The 25068-nt window shown below is 36.3% G+C and overlaps 2 protein-coding genes across 5 annotated transcripts in view; one reads left to right on the top strand and one right to left on the bottom strand.

The window, feature by feature from the left end:
• CENPK (centromere protein K) overlaps nucleotides 1-3365 on the bottom strand; it is a 62488-nt gene extending 59123 nt beyond the window's left edge. For 2 of the 4 annotated variants that reach the window (XR_011430118.1, XM_023625279.2), the window contains exons 1-2: nucleotides 3233-3315; nucleotides 1219-1275 (exon numbers count right to left, since the gene is read on the bottom strand). The gene's annotated coding sequence lies outside the window, so the exon portion shown is untranslated. Of the gene's footprint in view, nucleotides 1-1218; nucleotides 1276-3232 lie in introns of all 4 variants that reach the window. The other 2 variants (XM_001490758.6, XM_023625278.2) reach the window with 2 other exon arrangements.
• Nucleotides 3366-3438: 73 nt separating this feature from the next.
• On the top strand, nucleotides 3439-24528 carry PPWD1 (peptidylprolyl isomerase domain and WD repeat containing 1). The gene is made up of 11 exons (XM_001492811.5): nucleotides 3439-3643; nucleotides 7912-8014; nucleotides 9819-9919; nucleotides 10063-10183; nucleotides 12075-12522; nucleotides 15119-15309; nucleotides 16145-16334; nucleotides 18646-18827; nucleotides 20433-20514; nucleotides 21468-21650; nucleotides 24224-24528. The coding sequence occupies exons 1-11, from the start codon at nucleotides 3448-3450 to the stop codon at nucleotides 24365-24367; spliced, it is 1941 nt and encodes a 646-aa protein (XP_001492861.1). The 5' UTR covers nucleotides 3439-3447; the 3' UTR covers nucleotides 24368-24528.
• Nucleotides 24529-25068: the final 540 nt, after the last annotated feature.

Below are 25068 nucleotides of genomic sequence, written 5' to 3'. Positions count from 1 at the left end.
CATCATGAAGAATAAGATTGGAAAATTTGCCTTACCAGATGTTAAACATATTATAAAACTATACTAATTATGATAGTTTGGAATTAGCACATGGATAGGCAAATTAAACAATGGAACATAATATAAAGCCTTTCTAGACTCACACATTTATGGTGAGTGATATATGACAAAAGAAGCAATGCAAATTAAAGGGAAAGAACAATCCAAATAGGAGCATATTTTATACACTACTCTGGGTTTTTTTCCATGTATATTTTGGCACATATAGACCCCCTCCTTTTTTGGTTTTTTTAAACAAACTGCATAGTATTTGGGGAGAAAAAATAAGCCTAGACATATACCTTGATGTTTACACCACTCCTCCATCTCTCAAAAAATCCAAACAGAAATCATAAAAACAAACAGGAAGAAAACATGGAGAATTTTTTTTTTGATCTTGGATTAGGAAAGGCCTTTCTAAGGAAAACTAAGTAAAATCTCTATATAAAATTTTTTAAAATTCTGCATGGATAATAATATCATTAAAAAGTTAAAATTTAAAACCCAAAAACCTAAGAAAAATATCTCTAATATGTATGGCACCCAAGACCTAATTTCCTTGATGTATAATGAATGCCTACAAATTTAGAAGAAAAAACTAACAACCAATCATAAAAAAAAACCCTCAAAAAAACTATCACTATAAAAGTCAGGCTATCGATTACTTTTGGAGGGAGGGAGAGAAGGAGGTATTAGAAGAGAGAGGCTTCTGACTGAAATAGACCAAATGGAGAGACTAAAGGTAAACAACAAAAACATTGCAATAGAAAAGGGCAAAGGACACAAGTGGGAATTTAAAGAAAAAAGAAAAAATAAGAAACATCTTTAAATATAGAAAAAATGCCTTCTTAACCTCAGTCAAACTTATAAAAATGCAAATTAGAGTTACTTTTCATTCAGACTAGCAATAATGAAAAATTTTATAAGAAACAACATTGGCAAGAGTGTAGAACAAGAGGGATGCATGGTTGGCAGACCAGTCACTTTGTAGGATAATAAGCAATATCCATCAAATTTTTAAATGCATTTATCTTTGACCCAGAAATTCTACTCCTAGTAATATATATATTTGCATAAGTCTACTCAGGTATGCTTACTGTAGCATTATCTATAAAAAACTTTTAAGTGTGAACTCTGCAATCAGACTGTCTAGGTTTAAATCTTGGCTTCAACACTTACAAGCTGTGTAACCTTGAGCAAGTCACTTAAACCGTCTGTGCCTCAGTTTCCAGTGATCTGTAAAATGAAGATAATAACAGAACTTACCCCACAGGGTTGTGATAACAATTAAATGAGTTAATATATGTAAAGCTCTTAGACTTGTGCCTCACATATAAAGAGCTCTATCAGTATTAGCTGCTAATATTACTGTTAACAATCTCAATGTCAACTAGTAGAAGACTGGTTAAATAATTTATGCCACATCCAAAAATGTTTACACTAAACATCTTCCTTGCCATGTACAAAAGATATAGTTAAGTTTGCAAAGCCATAAATTCATTAACAATTTTAGAATATTTTTAAGCAAAACAGTCAAACATTATACAAATATTTGTTTTAAATACACCTTAACTTAGAAATGAAGTGCAAATTAATCTTTCCCCACTTTGTAGTATACTAACGAACAATATACATTATCAGCACACAAAAGTAATGTGAAACTGTGTGCGTGCATGCACGTGTGTGGACAGATATTCAACAAATTAGCTGGACTGGCAGCTCAATGTAGCACTAGAATACAAATAAAAACAGTTAAGACTTTAACTTTATCCCTTTCCCATATTTTGTATCCTTAAATCTACCCTTCTGGAAAGAGAAAAGTCAATTTGTTGAGGTCCTCAGTCAGTACTCCAATTCCCATTTACTGAAGAAAAATATTGCTATATTTAGGGATACTATTCCATACAAACTTAACAGATCTAACACTAGATTGAAGAAACCCCTACTGTTACTGGAGAAAAACTAATATTCCTGAAATAAAGCAATAGAAAGTGCCTATACAATTCCGAGCTGTAGTCCTTTGTCCAACAAACACGTTCTTAATGTGTGCCATTTGTGAGACACTGTGGCTACAGCTGAGTAGGTGACAAGGTCTCCGTCCTCGTGGCGCTTACATCTTCACTGAGGAGAGAGAAAATGAACAAACGGACAACTAAACACCTGCTGGGATTTCAGGTAGTCAGAGGTGCCATGATGTGGTAAGGTAGACAACACAGGCTGCAAGTGCCTCCAGCCTTCAGGACAGAGAAGACTAGAGGAATCTGCCTGCAAGAACAAGGGGCCAGGAGAGTGCTTGTACACAGTACTAGCTCCCTCCCCTCCTCCTCCTTACTGCTGCCTTGGGCTCCATCAGGTGAGAAGTCGGAAAGGTGAAGGCTAGGCTTGCCGTGGAGAGGCTGTCAAGGCATAAAAACACAAGCCTGGGAGGCAAGGGTGAGCACGGCAAACCTGAGACACAAAACGAAGCGGTCTGAGGAGAGCAGAAGGCAGACAAGCGAGGAGACTTGCCAGGTAGGACGGGTCCAACAATGGGAGCCTTTAAAATTCGAAAAAACAAAGACAAGAAAGCCCTCTAAAAAGGGCTTACTATGGGCGGTTCCTTCCCTGTACCCGGTGTCCGCCTCACAGCAAAAGGAAAGAAGAGATTTATCTGGTTTGGAACAAGCAACCAGGATGATTTTGAGTGGGGTTTTGAAAGCAGTTTTAAGGAGGTCATTTCGATAAACTGTATTTAACGGATTAAAAAAGAAATTAAGACGGTAAATTTTATGTTGTGTGTTTTCTTATCACAATAATTTTTTTTTTTTAAAGAAGAGAGCTGAAGGCCAGAAGGCCGCTGACGGATAGGAAGCTCAGAGCAGGGTGAAGGAGGCAGAGGGTGAACGGTCCTGCCGCAGGTCCTCTCCCCGGAAAACGGGACGGAGCGCTCCCCACCTTCCTCCGAGGGTGTGAGCGAATCGAGAAGGGCAGGGGACCGGCGGCAGTTCCTTCATCTCCCCACCCCTCCGTCTCTTCTGACCCGCGGGCTGCCAGAGCCGGAGAAGAGCGCGACTCAAGGCCTGGCTGCCCGTCGGGTATCCAGCTCCCCCGGGGGAAGGCTCCCACCATCGCGGCTGCAGCCCCACACCCTGGAGCCGCCAGCCGCGACGGCAAGTTTCAACCGTCGCGGCGCCTGCCCCTGCCCACCGCTTACCAGCGCAGAGCCGGAGCCTTCAGGTCGCCTCAGCCGGCCGCAGACCGGACTTCCCCGCCCAGGCCCTGTGCGCGCGCTGCTTGCTGATTGGATCTGCTCCGACCCAGCCCAGCCAATCCCCAAGTTCGCTCGGCCGTGACGAGAGGGCTGCGCCGCTGCTTTGGGATTGGTAGCCGAGCTGTGGCGGTCGCGTCGTTTCTGACGACTCGTGCAATATGGCGGCGGAAGGTGGTAGCGATTCACAGCTGAGACGGCGAAGGCGCCGGGATCCGGAGGAACCGGAAAAAACGGAACGCAGAGAAAGAGAGCTGGCAGTGTCAGTGGCGGTCGCCCAAGAGAATGAAGAGGAAAATGAAGAGCGCTGGGTTGGGCCTTTACCTGTAGAGGCAACACTGGCCAAGAAGAGGAAAGGTAGATTCAGAGATAGATAGGCACAGGGCGAGGAGGCTGCGTCCTCCAGACCCGAAAACGGCTAGCGTGTGATTGTGGCATTTTGTGCTCTCAGAACAGAGGGTCATCTTCTCACTTCTGGCCACTCTGTACTTTCACGTCCTCCAGAGATAGTGATTGGGTTAAGTACAGCGTCTTTTGGATAATATCTAACACTATTAATCACTGATATGTAGTAATAGATACTAAGGGTAACATATACCGATACTTACTATGGGCTTGGCGCCTCTCATTTAGTCCCTACAGCAGCCGTAGGAGGTTGGAACTTCTAACTCTGTTAGCAGATGTGGAAAAGGGTACTGGGTGCTTTACAAGGCTTTTCATTCAGGAGTGGTATTAGTATGTTGGGATGTGGGGGGATGGCCGTACCTATTTAAAATTGGCGGAGGAGGGAGATAGTGCCCATGTAGCATCCTAAAGAATAGGTAAAGATAATTTCAATCCTGACTGTTCTACTAGTGAGTTTTCTTACCTAGAACAAGTTACATAAGTTTCCTGGGTCACAAATTTTTCATCTGAAACCTGAGGTGTGTGGTTTTCAATCCATACTCATGAGATACCGTGGCCTGAAGCATTTTGCCGCTAAGGTGGAATAGAGACAAAATTTTATCGAATAAAAGGGGTAGAGGAAGGAATAGATTAAATTTTCTTATTTTTCAGGTTTTTCTATGAAATGTGTTCCTTAAACATGTGAGACGATTAAAATATGATCTTTCCGAAAGCTCAAATCTTACTTTATCACTCTCCTCTACTTAACTCTTCAGCGGTTTCTCATTATTTTCAAAACAAAGTCCAAACTCCCTAACATGGCATACAAGGCCCTTCATGTTATGATCTCTCCTTACCCTCCCAGCACATTTCCATTACTTCTCTTTCCTAACTCTGTCTTTCCCTTTGCTCTGTGCTCTAGCCATACTAAAACACTTGGGCCATGCTTTTTTCCTCCTCTGGATGCCTTCCAAGGTGTATCTTGATGTCTCCACCTAGAATAATTTCCCTCACCCCTTTCACTTGGCTAATTTTGTTCAACCTTTAGCACTCAACTCAGCTATCACCTCCTCCGGGAAACCTGTGATTTCTCCAGTCTGGGCTAGGTTTCTAAAGCACGTAAGATCATAACTCTGAAGTCATGTTTATCACATAGAATTTACAGGTAATCTTCATATTTTATGTATCTGAATTTCGAAGAAGCTACTTTTTTGAACATTGTACTTGACACCGTTAAAGTGTGTTACTTTTTTATTGCCAGATCTTCCTGTTAAATGCTTCCATAGCAGCTTTTTCCTCATTGCACTTGCTACACTTTGTAATTGTATATTTACTCATATGATTGATTAATGTTTCTCTCCACTGCTCAGACTATAAGCATGCAAGAGTAAGGACCATGCCTGTTTTGCTCCAGTGCTTGGCACAGTGCTTTGCTTATAGCAGGTGCTCAATAAGTATTTATTGAATGAATGAATGAATATTACGATATTTATGCTCTCGTTTATTTTATTGCATTAGAATATTTTTGCATGTCCTTTTTTAATAGAAATGAATAAGGGGAATGGGAAAATAAAAAAATATCAAAGTGCTGATATTAGCTTTAGGAGACAAAGATCTTATAAACTTAGGACAGTTGAGACAGAGATGGAAATTATTAGGGCTGAAAATCTTTACCCTTAATTAGATATTTGTTGTATTTAAGCCAGTCAATAATGTATTCAGTTTGAAGAAAAAAATTGAAAAACTTGTATCAAATGTTAAAGAAATATTGTTGAGAATTTTATCTAAAAGGGCAGCGGTTTAATATATATAGCTTTCTAGAAGTGCAACCATCCCCTTTAACATGTTCTTTGGACATGGGACTTTGTATACATTTTCAGAAAGACATTATAAATGAGATTATGCAGCCCTACCTTTAATTAAACTGATGGTTTCTCAAGGACAAGAATTAGATGTTACTCTTCTTTATGTCCATGTGCCTTGGAACCTATTTTGTTTTCAATAAATATCTCTTCAACAAGTGAACTAACAAACAGCAAAAGGAGTATATATCAGATGGGATTAAATTTAGCTACCTATTACAGAAAAACCCAAAATTGCTATAATATTAAAAAGATAGAGGTATACTCCCCTCCTGTGTAAAAGAAGTCCCAAAGTAGACTGTCTAGGATTTGTATGGAGGCTCCAAAGGGACCTAAGCTTTTTCCAGCTTTCTGCCCAAACATTACTAGGGTATACCCTCATCTTTGTCCTGAGTGGTTATTAGAATTACAGTGTTCATCTCAGTTCCAAGCTGTAGGATTGAGGAAGGGAAGAAGGGCACACCTTTTCAAGGAGACTTCTTGACTGTCACACAACACTTCCACTTTTATCTCGTTGGCACATGAGATAACTCCTAACTGCAGAAGATGAGAAAGGTCATCTTACATCTGAATGTCAATATGCACATAAAAAATGGGGGTTCTGTTACTAAAACTGAAGGGAAAAGTAGTTCATTGAATACAACTTTGAGTCTGCTATACAATGGTTATGAAAAACTGAAACATCTCGCTGTGTTTAATTTAGCAACTTTTAGTACACCTTTGGCCATCACTCAATTATTTTATTAGGTACACATATAATATTTTTTACTAGTAAAATTGTTCATAGCTCATATAATAAAATCAATGTTTCCTCAGATTACCACTCTTACAAATGTTTTGCCACTGGAAAAAGTTTGAGAAGCATTCAACAGGATACTCTCTAGGATTTTCTCAACTCTAAAAATCTAGGTGTTTTATTAACGTTTACCTATTTCAAACCCCATATCAGGGCCCAGCCTGGTGGCACAGTGGTTAAGTTTGCATGTTCCACTTCAGCGGCCCAGGATTCACCAGTTCAGATCCCCAGTGCAGACATGTGCGCCACTGGTCAAGCCGTGCCACGCAGGTGCCCCACAAATAAAGTAGAGGAAGATGGGCATGAATGTTAGCTCAGGGCCAGTCTTCCTCAGCAAAAAGAGGAGGATTTGTGGCAGATGTTAGCTCAGGCTAATCTTCCTCAAAAAAACAAAAACAAAGACAAAACCCAGTATCAGTGATTTCAAAGCAGATCAGTGCCTTAAAGATAAACTGATGTAGGGGCCCACCTGGTGGCACACCAGTTAAGTTCGCACATTCTGCTTCAGTGGCCTGGGGTTCACCAGTTTGGATCCTGGGTGCAGACCTATGCACTGCTTGTCAAGCTGTGCTGTGGCAGGCATCCCACATATAAAGTAGAGGAAGATGGGCACGGATGTTAGCTCAAGGCCAGTCTTCCTCAGCAAAAAGAGGAAGATTGGCAGCAGATGTTAGCTCAGGGCTAATCTTCCTCCAAAAAAACAAAAAAAACTGATGTTTTATAGATGGCCACTGGCCTCTTATTACAGATGGTCCCCAACTTAACAATGGTTCGACTTATGATTTTTTACTTTAGCATGGTGCGAAAGCTATGTGTATTCAGTAGAAACTACTTCGAACTTTGAATTTTAATCTTTTCTCTGGCTAGCAATATGCAGTATCTCATGATGCTGGGCAGCAGCAGTGAGCTGCAGCTCCCAGTCAAGTACACAATCACCAGAGAAAACAACCAGTACACTTAATAACCATTCTGTATCCACATACCACCTTTTTTTCATTTTCAGTACAGTATTCAATAAATTACATGAGATATTCAACACTTTATTATAAAATATGCTTTGTGTTAGATGATTTCACCCAGCTGTGGGCTAATGTAAGTGTTCTGAGCATGTTTAAGGTAGGCTAGGCTAAGCTATCATGTTCGGTAGGTTAGGTGTATTAAATGCATTTCAATTTATGATATTTTCAACTTGCAGTGGGTTTATTTGGGACATAACCCCATCATAGGTTGAGGAAGGTCTGTACTTATTTAAATTAGTACTAATGATTGGATCTACATGGTTAGAAAGATGGTTGTGATATTTTCATGAAAGTTTTTAAGGTTTTTGGTTATGTTTTTGTTTTTTAATGGAACCTGCATGTTAAGCCAGAACCACTCAGTTGTTAAGTTCTGGGAACAGTTAAGTGTATGTGTAATACTTGAGACACTGGATTTTTTTTTCGTTACATGTGAGTTCAGAGAAATTAAAGAAAATCTAGAAGAAAATACAAAATATAATTTAGAAAATTTTAAATAAAGGAATTGCAAAATAGTATTTAGTTCCAGTTGTTAAAAATAAATTTTTTTCTTTATCTTTTTTTCAGTTCTAGAGTTTGAAAGAGTTTATCTTGATAATCTCCCCAGTGCATCCATGTATGAACGTAGTTACATGCACAGAGATGTTATCACCCATGTGGTGTGCACCAAGTAAGTCTAGCACATCTTTTTTATCTTTTTCTGAAAAGTTTGTTCATTTTTTTAAAAAAATGCTTTAATTTTAAGGTGGATCTGTAGAATTAACTTTAGGATATTATGGATTTCTATTTAATTCCATAGGTTCTGTAATAGTTTAAGTTAAATATAGGCCTACATGTTCTTTCTTATATCATACAAGGAATGTGTTCTCTAAGACAGAACTCCCTAGTTTATGTCTATGTCTTTTGGAAATAAATGTCAAAAGGAGATGAACCAAGTAGTGTCTGAGCTTCCAAGAAGAAGCGTGTACTAGTTGAGATGGAAGTAATTGGTAGCTGGCCTCTTCAGTACTAATGGGGAAAATGATGAGACCTAAGACATCCTAAAAATGTCACAAGACCTTCAAAATAGATGAATGGGGATTTAGAGAAGGATAATAATAGTAGTAATATGCTACTATTTGTTGAGCTCAAATTCTGTCCAGGTACTGTGTTAAGGCTTTTTCATAAATTATCTCATTTATCTTAAGAACGGTCTTCAGGGGCCACCCTGGTGGTGTAGTAGTTAAGTTTGCATGTTCCACTTCGGCAGCCCAGGGTTTGCCAGTTCAGATTCTGGCTGTGGACCTATGCACCACTTGTCAAGCCATGCTGTGGCAGGCATTCCACATAGAAAGCAGAGGAAGATGGGCATGGATCTTAGCTCAGGGCCAATCTTCCTCATCAAAAAGAGGAGGATCTGTGGCAGACGTTAGCTCAGGACTAATCTTCCTCATAAAAAAAAGAAAGAAAGAAACATGAAAAAAAAGAGAGCAATCTTAAGAGGTAGTATATAATCTGCATTTTATAGATAAGGGAACAGGTTTAGAGAGGTTAAAAGGCAGATGAGGCTGGAGAAAAGTGGCAAGGGCTGAATCCCTAAGGGTTTTCCATTTGTTATATGGATTTTGAACCTATAATCAAGAGAGTAACATCAGATTTATTTTTTTTTTAAAGACCACTGTGCCTTTGGTGAGATGATTGGATTCAAATAGGGAAAAATTGGATACAGAGAGCAATTAGGAGGCTAGGATAGAAATCTGAAAGAGAAATGATGGTAGCTTTGATGGTATTGGCAGTGGGTATGGAAAGAAGTAGATTAATTGCTTAGCTCTTTAGATCAGTCTATTCTTGATCTCTTGGAACCAGTTTAAGATACAAAATATAATTAAAATATCTTTATATTCAATTTATAGCGTAATTCTGACTTTTTTTGGCCCAAAGTTGTCAGTACATATAAAGCAGCATATAGGACTAGCATTACTATCACTCTCTCGTTTGTTTTTGTTGTTTTTTTTAACCCAAGGCAGCATTATGTGATAGATTATAGGTTTTGAAGTTAGGCAGAGGTGATCTTGAATGCCACTCTCCAACTGTGGACCTAGGGCAAATACATTTAAAATTTTTTAACTATTTCCTAATTTGTAAAATGATGATACCACCCTAGTAGAGCTGCTGTAAAGATTAGCTAAGGTAATGTGGGTAAAGTACCCGACATATGGTAGATTTCAATAAATGGCTTTTATTTTTATATACCTTACAGGGCAGACTATTCTGTACAAAATCTTTATGATACTTAAACAACCAAAATATCTTGGATAGGATACAAAACAAACTTGCATTGAATTTTGCTGCATATGAAGGTAGTATGTTGGGATTTAATTATTTATGAGCTTCTGAAAAATAGTGCATTTTCCCCATGAAAAGACTATTTATAAGATAATTTTTGTTAGGATCCTACAGTCTAGTGATTAACTTTTACAATTTTATATATGCAGGACAGACTTTATTATTACTGCCAGTCATGATGGACATGTTAAGTTCTGGAAAAAGATAGAAGAGGGAATTGAATTTGTTAAACATTTTCGTAGTCACCTGGGTAAGAATTTCACCTTTTTCTTTTTGTGGCTTTCTTTTAAACTGTACTGGTTAAAGTTTATTTAAAAATGTTTTTTCTTTGAATCGTGCACATTTATTTCATTGCTATTTACTAGAATGTTTTAATTTGGCTTATTTAAACAGGAGTTATTGAAAGTATTGCAGTTAGCTCTGAGGGAGCCTTGTTCTGTTCTGTGGGTGACGATAAAGCAATGAAGGTATTTGATGTAGTGAACTTTGACATGATCAATATGCTGAAGCTTGGGTGAGTCTTTTTTAAAGTGTGTATTTTTTAACTTAGTGAAATAATTTTTAAACTAAACTTCACAGTTTCATAGGTATTTCTAAAAAGAGTATATAACCATTCCATTAAAAAATGTGCCTTTAGATTTTGCTTAGGAAATTAGATATGAAGAATCCTTGTAATGATGCTGTTTGGAGGTTTCTGCTGTGGTTTTTCTCATAATCACAGCAGAAATTTCCAAATAGCATCATAACAAGAATTCATTATAACCATCTAACACTATTTAATAGATTAATGAGGATTTATCATATCTGATTTACTGGTACTTAGAATTAACTTCCTTCTGTGCTTATTTCAGTAATATGGTATTGTGTTCTTATAAGGTGTATGCTCATTTTTGGAATTGATGTTATTTGTTGGTGATTTTTAATTGTGAGGTATATTGATACCCAAACTATATGGTTAGATTGTACAGTAATGAGATGAATACTTTGTTTTAAGATGTATTTTTTAAGATAACATACTGAATTTATATGCATCTAAATGAAAGTTAGCTTGAAAGTCCTGGTATTGTCAGAAACTGTTTGGGGACATGTCTTAGTTTTCCCAGTCTGCCACAAGAAAAGACCATAGACTGGGTGGCTTAAACAACAGAAGTTTATTTTCTCACAGTTCCAGAGGCTGGAAAGTCCAAGATCAAGGTTCCAGAAGGGGTTGGTTTCTGGCAAGGACTCTTATCCAAGTTTCACGCTGTGCCCTCATTGTGGGCAAGGGATGGAGGGGGAAATGATTTCTCTCTCTTCCTCTTCTTAGAAGGCTACAGGCCTATAGGATTAGGGCCCCACCCTTATGACCTCATTTCACCCTAATTACCTCCTAAAGACCCTATCTCCAGATATAATCACATTGGGGGTTAGGGCATCAACATATAAGTTGGTGGGGAGGGGGCCACAGTTCAGTTCACAGCAGGACTTCTTTTGGAATTTTCCTTCAAAATCAATTTATGAGCCACTAAAGGAAATCAGTCTCATTATTTATGGTCATAACTTTACTTTTTGACTACAAATAGGAATACCTATTGATCATCTGTCGTATTCTTCAGCTTTGTTTCCCCCGAATTTAGGCATTTATAAAAATGAAATCTATTTGTAAATGTTGAACATTTACCACCTTTGAGGATTTTGAAGGAGTATTATTTTTAGACTTTGACAGAAACTGTAAAAGAAGAGTCCCCAAAAAGGTTTTGAGCATCAGCACCATCATTAGAATGACTGTGTGATTTCTCAGACTGACTTCTTTGAAAGAGACAACACTCACTTGAGTGTATAAGTTTGGTATATTAATTAAATCTGTCCCAGTTCTTTTACACTTTATCAGGTGGCGTGTTCAAAGTTTATAGTTTTAAGATCAAGTTACTAATAATGGGAGTGTGGTATAAGAATGTTTTTCTTTTGAACATAGTCATAACTAAAATATTTTGATCTTAAATATTTTAAGAATGACTTACAAAGTATACTGTAACATGCTAACCTATTTAGAAGTAAGTTATGAATAGACTGAGACATAGATAGAGATCCAAAAAGCAATACTTGAGAATATTTTAAGGCCCAGGTCTGATTAGGTTTTCTTATCTACCCAAGAGACGTAAATGGTCTGCCACATGCTGTTCTCTTCTTGTGATTTAATAGATCATCAGAAGTTATTATCACTGCATTGACAAGGTCAGAAAGAGACAAATTAGTAACCTTCTTAGTTGTTCCTCCCAATTCTGTATCTCTATCTGTTACTTTTGAGCAAGGGATCCAGAACTAGCTAAATCACTGGCCAGGACATTATTTGGTGGTAATGGTTGTGAGGGATACTTACTTGTTGGATTGACCTGTTTTTTCCTCTCAATTCTTTACTATTTTAGCTATTTTCCTGGACAATGTGAGTGGATCTATTGCCCAGGGGATGCCATATCTTCAGTTGCTGCTTCTGAGAAGAGTACAGGAAAAATTTTCATTTATGATGGTCGAGGAGATAATCAGCCACTTCATATTTTTGACAAACTGCATACATCACCTCTTACTCAGATACGACTAAACCCAGTTTACAAAGCAATACTGTCTTCTGACAAATCTGGAATGATTGAATACTGGACTGGGCCTCCTAATGAGTATAAATTCCCCAAAAATGTGAACTGGGAATATAAAACTGACACAGATTTGTATGAATTTGCCAAGTGCAAGGCTTATCCAACCAGCATATGTTTTTCACCTGATGGGAAGAAAATAGCTACTATTGGTTCTGATAGAAAAGTTAGAATTTTCAGGTTTTTAACTGGAAAACTCATGAGAGTCTTCGATGAATCACTAAGTGTAAGTGCAGTTTAAACTTAATCAGATTTTACTTTTCTGAAAATGTCTATTTTGTGCTATTTCTTAAAAGATTTTTTTTCTGGATATAGACATTTAGATTGGTGGCTATTTTAGCACGTCAAAGATAATATTCAACTGTCTGCTGTCTTGCATTGTTGCTCCTCAAACTCTCTTCCCTAGGTTTGTGATGTGACGTCTTCTGAGACCGTTATCCTTCAGCTTATGTGGCTTTTTCAGTTTTGTTTTGTTTGCAAGCTCCTCCTCCTAAGATCATCAAAACTCATTCTAAGCCCACTTTTCTTCTCACTCTATTCACTCCTGTCTGAATATGACTACTCCCAAATTTACTTCTCTAGCTTTTTGTTATGAAGCAACCTGGTCCTATTCCTGTTTTTTTTTTTTTTTTGCTGTGTTCATGAATGGCATCAGTATCTATCTGCTTGCACAAGCCAGAAACCTGAGTCATCCTTAACTTTTTCCTTACCCCTTTATTTAATTCATCGTGAGTCCTGTTAGTTTTACTTTCTAAATATACTTTAAATCCATCCATTTCCTTTTAGCACAGCTCTCACTACCCTACATTCACGATCTTTTGCCTGGCCTATTAGATGGCCTACCTGGCCTATATCTCTTCTGGCTTCCTCCTAATCTGTTATCCACACTACACACAGAGCAATCTCTTAAAAACACATATCTGATCATGTCATCCTTTGAACCTTTCAGTGACTTCCTGTTGTTCTTAGGATCAAGACCAAACTCATGGCCTCCCATGTTGTTGCCCCTGCCTTCTGCTATAACCTACCATAAATCACCTTTCTCCCTGCCTCTTACTCTAGCCAGTTAGGCCTTCTTTAAAGTCCCTGAACGTGCTTCTCACCACGAGGCCTTTGTGTATGCTGTGCCTTCTGCCTGAAGTGACCCCTCACCCCATTCCTTCCATTACCTTTTGAATTCATCCTTCAAATCTCAAAGGATTACTTCCTTTGGGAAGTTTTTACTATTCATCCAGTCTAGGAGAAGTTTTTTTTATGTGACTGTATATCACTCTGTTTATTTTCTTTTAGAGCATTTGACGTGGTCTTATTATTTGATTAATGTGTATCAACCCCCAGTAGACTAAACTCTATAAGATCTATGGTCCTGTATCTGTTGTGGCTCATGATTTTATCTCCAGCACTAAGAACAGTACCTGACTCATAATTACTGCTCACAAGAGTTTGTTAGAGCAGGTAGTTGTAGAATAAGAGTTTTTGTCCATGCGTAGTTAACTAGTTTTTGTGGAAACTTGGGCCTCATCAACTGTTTCCATCGGGTGGTTCTCTAAACGCTAATGGTGTGTTGAATCCTCTGAGAGTCTGTGAGTTGAACCTTTGTAGCAATAAGGTATATTGTATGACTGTCAATTCTACTGTCTTGGTAGTGACCAATTTTCATTACAGTTCCCTGCATTAAGCTCTTTAAAAACTCTATCACTGTTATTAGTGACACTCTTGTTTGGTGGCAAGTGGTAATAAGTTTGGCGAATTAGCTGCCTGAAGTAATGTGAATCCAGACAAGTATGAAGATGTGCTAGTCACATCATCCTCATGACTCATTGTTTTGTTGAAGAAGATAGTTTTCCTCTGTGCCTTTAAGAAAAGGAGAAACCTTTCTTTGTGATGTTTTCTTCAATGCTGGCTAGTAACTAGATATTAGTTTCAACTTAAATATAATTTAACGTAAAAACTCTTTACCAACTTGCAGCTCTTCCAAGATTCCTTAGGAACAGAAATATTCAGAACCTAGTATCTGGATATCAGTCACTTAACACACACTCTTAGCTGTTTAATCCACTCTGTTTCTTCATTGTTGTCAACATTTGTTGAACTGAAAGGGCCGAGGTGATAAGAGAAGGTCAGTAGTAAAACTTATGACAGAAGTTGAGATTCAGAATGAGAGATTTTGCAAAAATAAAAGCCAAATGCCAAGGAAATTAGTTACAATGCTAGTGACTAATAAATGACTGGACTCTCACAGTTCGATACTAAGGGAGAAAGGAGATCTTGTAACCAGTTGGAGTCCTAGTTTAACAGACAAGATATTTAATTGGATGGTGTGAAGTTATATCTTTTAGTATTTATTAACCAGGATCACTGCATATGGCCATACAGTTATGTATTACAGAGGCCCTGCTATTGAGACTAGAATATGTAAAAAGATTCTGATGTGCTTATCAAGTTGGATTAATGTTTATGAAATACTTATATGTGGGCAGATGGCCATCTACAAACCTTAAGTCTTGAAACTGAATCCTCTCTCTAGCAAAAGTAATCAAGGGTCCTTCACTACAAAAATGTAGCCCAGCATCTAGGCTATTTCTGGCACATGAGTAAGCAATAATATATCAGTGTCAGAGACTGGAGACAAGAAAACCTAAGTTCTATGACTGAACTTACTAATGTCTTTTTATTTCCTGCTTATAGTGTTCAGAATCCTCCTTAAGACGATACATAAGTACACAAACTGTCAGTGGCTCTTAGTGTATACTCTGCTTCTATTTAAATTCCCATTGTCTTTATTATGTAGCTTTTTTGTTAATAAATAGTTTGTTTCCTAGATGTTTACTGAACTGCAGCAGATGAGGCAACAGCTACCAGACATGGAATTTGGCCGGCGAATGGCTGTAGAACGTGAGTTGGAGAAGGTGGATGCAGTAAGATTAATTAATATAGTTTTTGATGAAACTGGACACTTCGTGCTCTATGGAACAATGCTGGGTATTAAAGTTATAAATGTAGAAACAAACCGGTAAGCTTTAATATGATGTATGTTTCTAAAAAATGCATTTTTGGGGCAACCATTTCTCCTTCAGGGAAACAATGGGAGTTTTGTTTGTTCCAAGACAAGTGGAATGGTCCCAAATGTCTAAACTTAACCAAATGTTTTGACTGGATTTTTCTGTGGTCTTTTGGTTGTTTATAATCTTATGTAAAAAGTTTCCACTCATGTTTGTGAAAAAAATGGAAAGAAGATATGCATAGTTTCAAGTTGTTTTTTTTTTAACAAGTTTCAGTCTGTCTTTTGCTTATTGATTTAAATTAGCCTGGTTCACGTTAAATGTTGCCAAATATTTTAACCACAGAATTCAGCATTACATCCTGCTAGACATAAAATCAGAAGTTAAAATGCATGAAACCACAATAAGCCTTTTGTGCAAACACTCCATTTGGTCTTAGTACAAAATAGCTATAATCAGATCCTATCACTGAATGTAAATGAAAAGAACTTAAAATATATTTTAAGGAGAAAAGAATCTGATGCTGTACATTCTCACATATAAACAAACTTATATTGTAGTTCTTGGCAATACAAAGTCTTTGAAGGCTTACAGAAGGATTAAAATAATTGGGATAGGTTAAAACTGTATGACTGAATGATTGTATTTTTTTTAACCTGAAAATTATAGCTGCCTGTCAATTTAAAATAACTTTGTGGGAGGCATAGCCAAACACTTTTTAAAAACCTTTCACTAGTTATTTTTTACAAAGCTAAAGGATAGTTGATTCTTAGCTTTTATCTGTAAAGTTGTTATAATTGGAATTAGTTCTGATAATTTTACTGTATAAAATATTGTATTTTCCAGGTGTGTGCGGATCTTAGGCAAGCAAGAAAATATTAGAGTGATGCAATTGGCTTTGTTCCAAGGAATAGCCAAAAAACATCGTGCTGCAACTACTATAGAAATGAAAGCTTCTGAAAATCCCGTTCTGCAGAATATTCAAGCTGATCCAACAATAGTCTGTACATCTTTCAAAAAGAATAGATTTTATATGGTATGTGGAAGTACGAGGAGATGGACCTTAATGTTTCTTCCAGTTCTTCCACTTCCAGTTGGGGTTTTATTTTCTTAGCTGTGCTTTCAGCTGACGAGAATGTTGGCATAACAGCAGACTTTCTAAACAACCAGAATGCCATCTTACAACATAAATATTGTAGACTTTTTGACTAGGACTTGATTTGAAGTATTTCTGAACTGTTTTCCATCTTGTTTTGAAAATTTTTCAGCCTGGCTTTTATAGCTATTTGTGTTGTCTAAAATAATAAGAAGTACGTGGTTATAGTAATACTTGCATCCAAAATAATTTTCACAATGGGGTTTTAAAAATTCTTCTGTTTTTATTATTTTTCAGCTCTTACTCTTGAACATAATTTATCTCCCTGAACTTCCATGCTTCCTTCTTTAAACACATTTCTTTTTTTTACCTTTTGATTCCAGTGTAATGGTGCTACCTTGTAATTGTATTTCCTGAGGTTTTGTTTTTTTCTGGAGAACTCAAAGTCCTTTGCATGTTAACTGAGATTGGGCTCAAACTCAAACTACTAAGCTTTCTAGGAGTAGGGCCATCCTAATTGTTCAGCCAAGCACTATGTTTTCTTCACTATAAAATCCACAAAGCTTAGTAAAGTGTCTGAGCCATTTTAGTATGCTCATTCATTCATCTGATAAATTGTAAGCAGCTGTGATGCTATTAAGATTACTAGCATTTGATAAATGTAGGACATAGCAGTTTCCCTACCACATCCAAGCTTTTAACCTAAAATGGGTTCATTCTTTTAAGATGAGAATTTTGCTTATAAAGTCATTGCCAAAAATTTATTAATATGTTAAAGGAAAATAATTTTTCTTGCTTTTAACTGTTTCGAACATAAAAATTAATCATAAAAGAGAATTCTTGATATATACTAAAAACACATATACTCATTTTCCATCTACTTTATTAAAAAACTTTATGTAACAAGTTTTCTTTTTCTTTCCCCAGAGTTTGCTTTTATGTTGACTACACCATACATGTTCCTTGTAAACTTTGAGGAAATAGAAAAACAAAAAATAAACCACTCACAGTGCATCTTTATACAGCTAAAATTTCACAAATTATTTTTCAGTTGTATTAGATGTACATATTCTTAAGCAAAACTAAGGTGGTATACATATATATATAAATTTTTTATACCTTTTTCAAATCCAATATCATGAAATAAAAGTAAAATTTTACAAAATTTGAACTTTAGTAGTTCCATATGTGAGCTAAATCAAGATAACTATTTAAAAATACGTATAAATAAATAGCACAACAGACATGCCATTCCTTTGAAAACTGGAGAATAAGATATTAAGGCAATAACATACTAGCTTGGTTGGTTGTTTATTTGAATCTATCCAAGTGGATCAAGGAATGACATTAGGCAAGACAGGACATGGGGCATTAGCTTTACCTTCCTGGAACTCAGTTGGCATCAGGTAGAGCTTTGTTGGGAGCAAAGATTTCTGCTTACTGAAAATCAAATAAAAGAACCAGGCCTTAAGAAGTCCAGAGTTTTAACAACTGAAAAGTGTTTCTCAATTCTCCCTATACACTGAGGATCCTGAGATTTCTACACCTTCACTCAAACTTTGTGTTCTTTCTCCCAAACTTCAGGGTTTAGATAGATCAGATGGGACTCTGCAGGAAAAAAAAAAAATCTAGATACATTATTGATTCTTCTTTGAATCCTCATCCTACCGAGCACCAGGTTCTGCTCATAGTAATTAATAATATGTATATGGTGCCCTCTATATGTTAGGCACTGTTCTCTAAGCACTTTATATCCCTCCATTTAACTTTCACAACAGGTACCATTTTGAGGTAGTTATTTTTCTCCCCGTTTATGAATGAGGAAATGGAAGAAATGAATTTGCTTCCCCAAAATCACATAATTAGTGAGTAGCAGAGCTGGAATTCAAACCTAAGCAATCTAAATAGTGAAAAGTAAGCAACAGCTGGCAGGTTAAGGACAGGCTGGAAGGCAAAGTAGAGAGCTACTTCAGATAAAACTGTGTCTTGTTAAGTGTGTACCCAAAAAAATTTCCACCCAAAAGGAAATTAAATTCCATTTGAAATGATATATCTTCATTATATGGATTATTTTCATATTAGGTAAGCATAAAAATTATTTAACTGCCTTATGTCTCCTGAAAAAGGATTTATTTCTGATGTGCATTCTTCCTTCCTCAAATACTTTCTTAGAAATGAAATTTTCTTGTTCATAAATTTGAACAGATGAAGAATTTAATTCATTCACTCACTTTTTACTTTCCTCTTTGAGTTTACCAAACGAGAACCAGAAGATACAAAAAGTGCAGACTCTGACCGAGATGTATTTAATGAGAAACCTTCTAAAGAAGAAGTCATGGCAGCTACTCAAGCTGAAGGACCTAAACGAGTTTCAGATAGTGCCATTATCCACACAAGCATGGGAGACATTCACATCAAACTTTTTCCTGTTGAGTACGTACTGTTTTTGTTGTCTTAAATAAACACCAATGTAAATGTGTATATTTGAAGAAACTATGCAACTTAAAATTCTTGTTATTTTGACTTAAGGAATTTTGAAAAATTGAAATGTTTGATAGAGCATCTATCCTAAGCTTTCTGATAACTGTTCCACTAGAAAATGGAAAAATTTTATACATATATATACATACTTTACAGGTTTATTATTATGAGAACAAAATATATTGGCTATGAAAGTGCTGAATATCAACTATAAGGTGACATACAAATGAATATTACCATTACCATTAACTGTACTTCCCAACTGTAGGTTTTGTGGCTTGCTTGTTATAACTGGCTTTCCTCTCAAAGCAAATCCTTAAGGGGAGGATAATTATTTTTCCTTCCTCACATTTGCTAGACATCTACTACCTCTTCTTTAATCCCAGTAGCTATATGTTTTAAAAATGAATTCCAACAAAAAACCAAAAGTTTCCATTGAAAAAAGCAGAAAAGTATTTTAGACAGTTTGAAAACTTGCAAAATGAACATGCAATACCAAATACAATAGAATATCTCTGGCTATTCTTGATCCAAAAGGTGACATCTTTTATAACACCTTAACTAAAAGCACTTTTTTATTTTGGATATGAATGTTTTATCATACCATACCTTAGTACAGAACAAAGAACTAGGCAGTTCTAAACTTCTGCATCAGATCATTTCAAGTGCTCAGAAGGCATACACATATTGAGCCTGTCACCTGATGTACTTGGTGCAAGATTTTCTTGATACTTCCTCCCATTTCGAGCTCTAAGAGCTATTACATGACAATGTATCATATTAAATCATCTCATGAGATTAGTTAATATTATTTAGAAGACTACTCTGAGTGTATGACTGTCTTTTAAAGTTGACTAAATTTAAGAGATATTTCAGTGTGTCAGTCTTGGTCAGGAATGTGTCACTGTAACATAACATTGTTTTTATAAGGAAATTACGTTTCCCAGGAACTTAACCCACTATATGCAGTGAACTATATATATATTTTAAGATTGTATGGTTGTTTGTTGTTTTCTTTTTTTAGAATGTTGTCTTTCCCTTTTTTTTGGTGAGGAATATTGGCCCTGAGCTAACATCTGTTGACAATCTGCCTCTTTTTTCTTTCTTTCTCCCCAAAGCCCCAGTACATAGTTGTATATCCTAGTTGTAAGTCTTTCTAGTCCTTGTATGTGGGATGCCGCCACAGCATGGCTTGATGAGCAGCGTGTAGGTCTGTACCCAGGATCTGAACTGGCGAACCCTGGGCCACCAAAGCGGAGCACACGAACTTAACGACTATGCCACCAGGCTTGCCCCTTATGGTTGTTTTTTAAACTGCTAAACGACCTTCAAAGCAATCATGATCTAAAGATACTACATTAAACAGTAAAAATATACTACTGCTTATATGCCCTTTCAACTCTTCCTTTTCCTGAAATTAGAAGAGGTTATGAAAAAACACTAGCCCTCTGAAACATTCAGAAGATATTGAAAACACCATTAGGAAGCAGCACTGCAAAGAAAACTGTCTTAAGTTGCTCTGAATAGATTTCATATTTTTAATGTATATCTTACTAGGTGCCCTAAGACAGTGGAAAACTTCTGTGTGCACAGCAGAAATGGTTATTATAATGGACATACATTTCACCGTATCATTAAGGTAAGTTACGCACATTTTATGTGATTTAAGGAATAGTATGTTATTACATAACAAGAAATTTAAACCTAAGGAATCTTATTCTGTCACACTTACCAGTTTTTTAGAAAGAAATAGGAAAAATGGACTATGGAAGCCAGAATAGATGGTCATGAATATCAGATCTAGAATCAAGGATAGGAATAGTAACATGGTCACCTTTTTAGAAACACTGCAGCAATATTTGGTCAGCAGCTAAAGCAAAGGGTCAGATAATAAGTAAAGGGTAAAGGGTCATGCTTAGATAAAACCGATAGCCAAGGTAATCTGTTCCTAGTGGCTAGATAAGATCTAGATCTAGAACGTAAGATTTTAAATAATAGAAGAGCCAAGTTGCCACTTAATCTTTGAGAACCATCATTAATACCTGAAGAGCGGAATGAACTCAAACCAGGATTTTGTTGAGCAGCATTCCATTAAATAGGTGGGGCAGTGATATAGTTCTTGGTTATTGGCAGGCCAGAAATGACAGGAGAAATGGCAGGAGGAAAAATCAGATTTCAGGGTTTTGAAGGAATGAGTGAAATGACTCACTTGGAAATCCAGAGTGATAGGGAAAGGGAGGAGAGGAGAATGGGGCAATTGTATAAGACCTAACATACCTCACAGATCCTAAAACTTATTTCCACTATTAATTGGTTTTAATTGGATTGTTGGAAAAGATAGTACATGTCTATAAATGAGATGACCTTTGCATTTTTGTTTCCATCATTAAAGTAAGGTAGTGGTTGAGCAATAAAAATACATCACCCAAATTAAAGTATAACTAAAGGTTTAATAAAATCACTTTATAGAGTGACTATCAAGAAAGTGAAGATCTTACTGAATACAAAGCACTCTTGACAAACTTATAAGACTCCAAAGCATACATATAGAAAAGGACAGTGTAATAAATTTTTTGTATACTTCCTTTTAAGGGCTTCATGATTCAGACAGGAGATCCAACAGGTACTGGTATGGGAGGAGAAAGCATATGGGGAGGAGAATTTGAAGATGAATTTCATTCAACATTACGACATGACAGACCCTATACACTGAGCATGGCCAATGCTGGATCAAATACTAATGGATCCCAGTTTTTCATAACAGTAGTACCAACGGTAAGTAGAACAACATTGTCTATAAGCCAAAGATTCATAGGTTATGAATTAAGAGAGTAAATTCAATGGAAGAGAGAGCTGCATTATTCTTTAACATTATTTACAACTGCCAGGATATAAAAAGGAAAACAATTTAAAGAAGAAAATGTAAAATTACCTAACAAATCAGATTTTACTTTGTAAAACAATACTTCTGTAATGCAGGACACTTGAGTTTCAGCCAATTTTGCCATTCTTAATTGTACTATCCAAAACAAATTATTTCACCTCTGGGCCTGTTTCCTCATCTTTAGAATGGGGTGATTAGAGTGTATGAATTCCTGACTTTAAGACTTTTTTTCTCCACGTTTTTATATAAAATGAGACTGCAATCCATGATCAATAGCATTATAGATTTGATGAAATACAGTATAAGAATATCTAGCTCTATTACTATGCAGTTCCACAAAATTATAAAAGTTAAACACTATTTTTCGGAAGTAAGCACCAAGCAATGAAGGAAAAATATTTATAACTACTATCTGCCAGGCAGATAATCTCATGTTATATTCACAATATTTCTAGTATCACTGTACCCAGTTTTAAATAATAGATGAAGAAACAGACAGTGAGACGTGATTAAATTGCCAAAGGTCAAGTAAGTAGCAGAACTAGCATTTGAATTCCCATCTCTCTAATGTCAAAGCACGTGCTGCCCAAACTATTCCAAATTGCCTCTTAATTGTGCAGGTAGGATTCCTGCAGAGAACTTTGAAAGGCTTAGCCATAATTCTTTAAGCCATGGAAAGAAACTTACCTTTAGCAAACATCTTCTAGCTCCCTTTAGGCCAAAAGATGCAGATATTTAAACATTATACTATGCTTTTATATTTTTTCATATAAACATGGAAATCACTCTTAAAAACTGCTAAGTGAAATTATTGTACATCTCTTTAATATATAAAAAAAGCATAATTTTTTTTTATTTAAACTGAAAACAAACAAAAAACCAATTCACCCATTTCTCTCCCTCCCTCCACACCCCCATTTCTGGCAACTACCAATCTGTTCTCAGTATCTATGAGCTTGGTTTTATTTATTAGATTCCACATGTAAGAGAGATTATACAGTATTTGTTTTTCTCTGTCTGACTTATTTTACTTAGCATAATGCCCTCAAGGTCCATCCATGTTGTCACAAATGGCAAAATGTCATTCTTTTTGCTGAGGAAGATTTACCCTGAGCTAACATCCACTGCCAATCTTCCTCTTTTTGTATGTAAGCCGCTACCACAGCATGGCCACTGACAGATGAGTGGTGTAGGTCCACACCCAGGAACCGAACCCAGGCCACTGGAGTGCACCAAACTTAATCACTAGGCCACCAGGGCTGGCCTCATTCTTTTTTATGGCTGAATAATATTCCTTTCTTTATCCGTTTATCCATGGATGGACACAGGTTGTTTCCATGTCTGGGTTATTGTAAATAATGCTGCAGTGAACATGGGAGTACATAACTATCTTTTCAAGTTAGTGTTTTCATTTTCTTTGGATAAACACCCAGAAGTGGAATTGCTGGATTCTATGGTAGTTCTCTATTTTTAAATTTTTGAGGAACCTCCATACTGTTTTCCATAGTGTACCAATTTACATTGCCAACAACAGTACACAAGGGTTCCATTTTCTCCACATCCTTGCCAACACTTAATTCTAGTTGTTTTGGTAATAGCCATACTAACAGGTATGAGGTGATAATTCATTGTGGTTTTGATTTGTACTTCCCTAATAACTGATGATGTTGAGCATCTTTTCATGTACCTGTTGGCTATCTGTATGTCTTCTTTGGAAAAATGTCTATTCAGATCTTCTGTGCATTTTTTAATTGGATTGGGTTTTTTGCTATTGAGTTGTATGAGTTTTTTATATATTTTGGATATTAGCCCCTTAACAGACACATGATTTACACATATTTTCTCCCATTCAGTAGGTTCTTTTCGTTTTGTTGGTGGTTTCCTTGGCTGTGCAGAAGCTTTTTAGTTTGATGTAGTTCCACTTGTTTATTTTTGCTTTTGCTTTTGGTGTCAGATTAAAAATATCATTGCCAAGACCTATGTCAAAGAGGTTATTGCCTGTGTTTTCTCCTGTGAGTCTTATGGTTCCAAGTCTTATGTTCAAGTCTTTAATCCGTTTTGAGTTCATTTTTGTGTATGGTGTAACATAATGACCCAGTTTCATTCTTTTCATGTGGCTGTCCAATTTTCCCAACATCATGTATTGAAGAGACTGTCCTTTCCCCAGTGTGTATTCTTGGCTCCTTTGTTGTGAATTAATTGACCATATATGTGTGGGTTTATTTCTGGGCTCTCTTTTTTGTTCCATTGATTTATGTGTCTGTTTTTATGCCACTACAGTACTGTTTTAATTACTGTAGCTTTGTAATATAATTTGAAATCAGGGAGCATGATGCTTCCAGCTTTCTTATTCTTTCTCAAGACTACTTTGGCCATAAATTTAAATTCTCTGATTTGCTCACCCAGAGGGTGTGATTTAAAAAATCTGGGTTTACCAAGATTTTCCATTTGTCCTCCAACACAGCCTTGGCTTGATAATAAGCACACAGTATTTGGACGAGTGACTAAAGGAATGGAAGTTGTACAAAGGATCTCCAACGTCAAAGTCAATCCCAAAACAGATAAGCCGTATGAGGATGTCAGCATCATAAATATTACTGTCAAGTAAAAGAAGGTTTCATTGTCTATGTAAATAAAAATACATATATATTAAACACAGGATTATTTTATATTAGGAATCTCTTAAGACTTGCTGAACGTACAAATCATGTTTCAAGGATGTAGTATTATATTTTTATATTTTTCATTAAAGACCACTTTTTAAAACTCTGCTTTTGACTTTTCTTGCAATATTTCTCATCCTAGGAGGTGATAAATTGAAACGGACTAAACTTGGGCAAATAGCAATCCTTATATGTAATTTCTCATGAGACTCAAAACCATATTAAAAAATGAGAGTTGTATGCATTTGTTCCTTAGCTTTTGAAAAACATGCCCTTACATGTTTTTTAAGATCTACTAAGAAGGAGTATCAGGCTCTGACAGCATGTACCATTTCCTTTCTTTTACAAGGTTTATGTTTCATGCCAAATGGTTTCGTATTTTGATCATTGTTAAGTAGTGGTAAATAAAACTTCAATAAATAAAGTGTTAAATTCCTTAATAAGTAGGAAAGATTCATTCAAATATAAGAATCAGAATAAATGAACACCTGAGTCCTTGGTTCTATATACAGATTCATTAACTATTTTCACATTCTTTTTCTAATGCAGCTAAACAGATTTTCTGTCCTTAAGTTATAATACATCTTTCCTTACCTTACTAAATATACTATCAGGAGGGGCCAGCCCCGTGGCCGAGTGTTTAAGT

The sequence above is a fragment of the Equus caballus genome, chromosome 21 (assembly GCF_041296265.1).
Source record: "Equus caballus isolate H_3958 breed thoroughbred chromosome 21, TB-T2T, whole genome shotgun sequence".
Lineage (NCBI taxonomy): Eukaryota > Metazoa > Chordata > Mammalia > Perissodactyla > Equidae > Equus > Equus caballus.
Note: the sequence above shows the minus strand (reverse complement) of the source record. Positions and strands in the feature narration are given on the sequence as shown.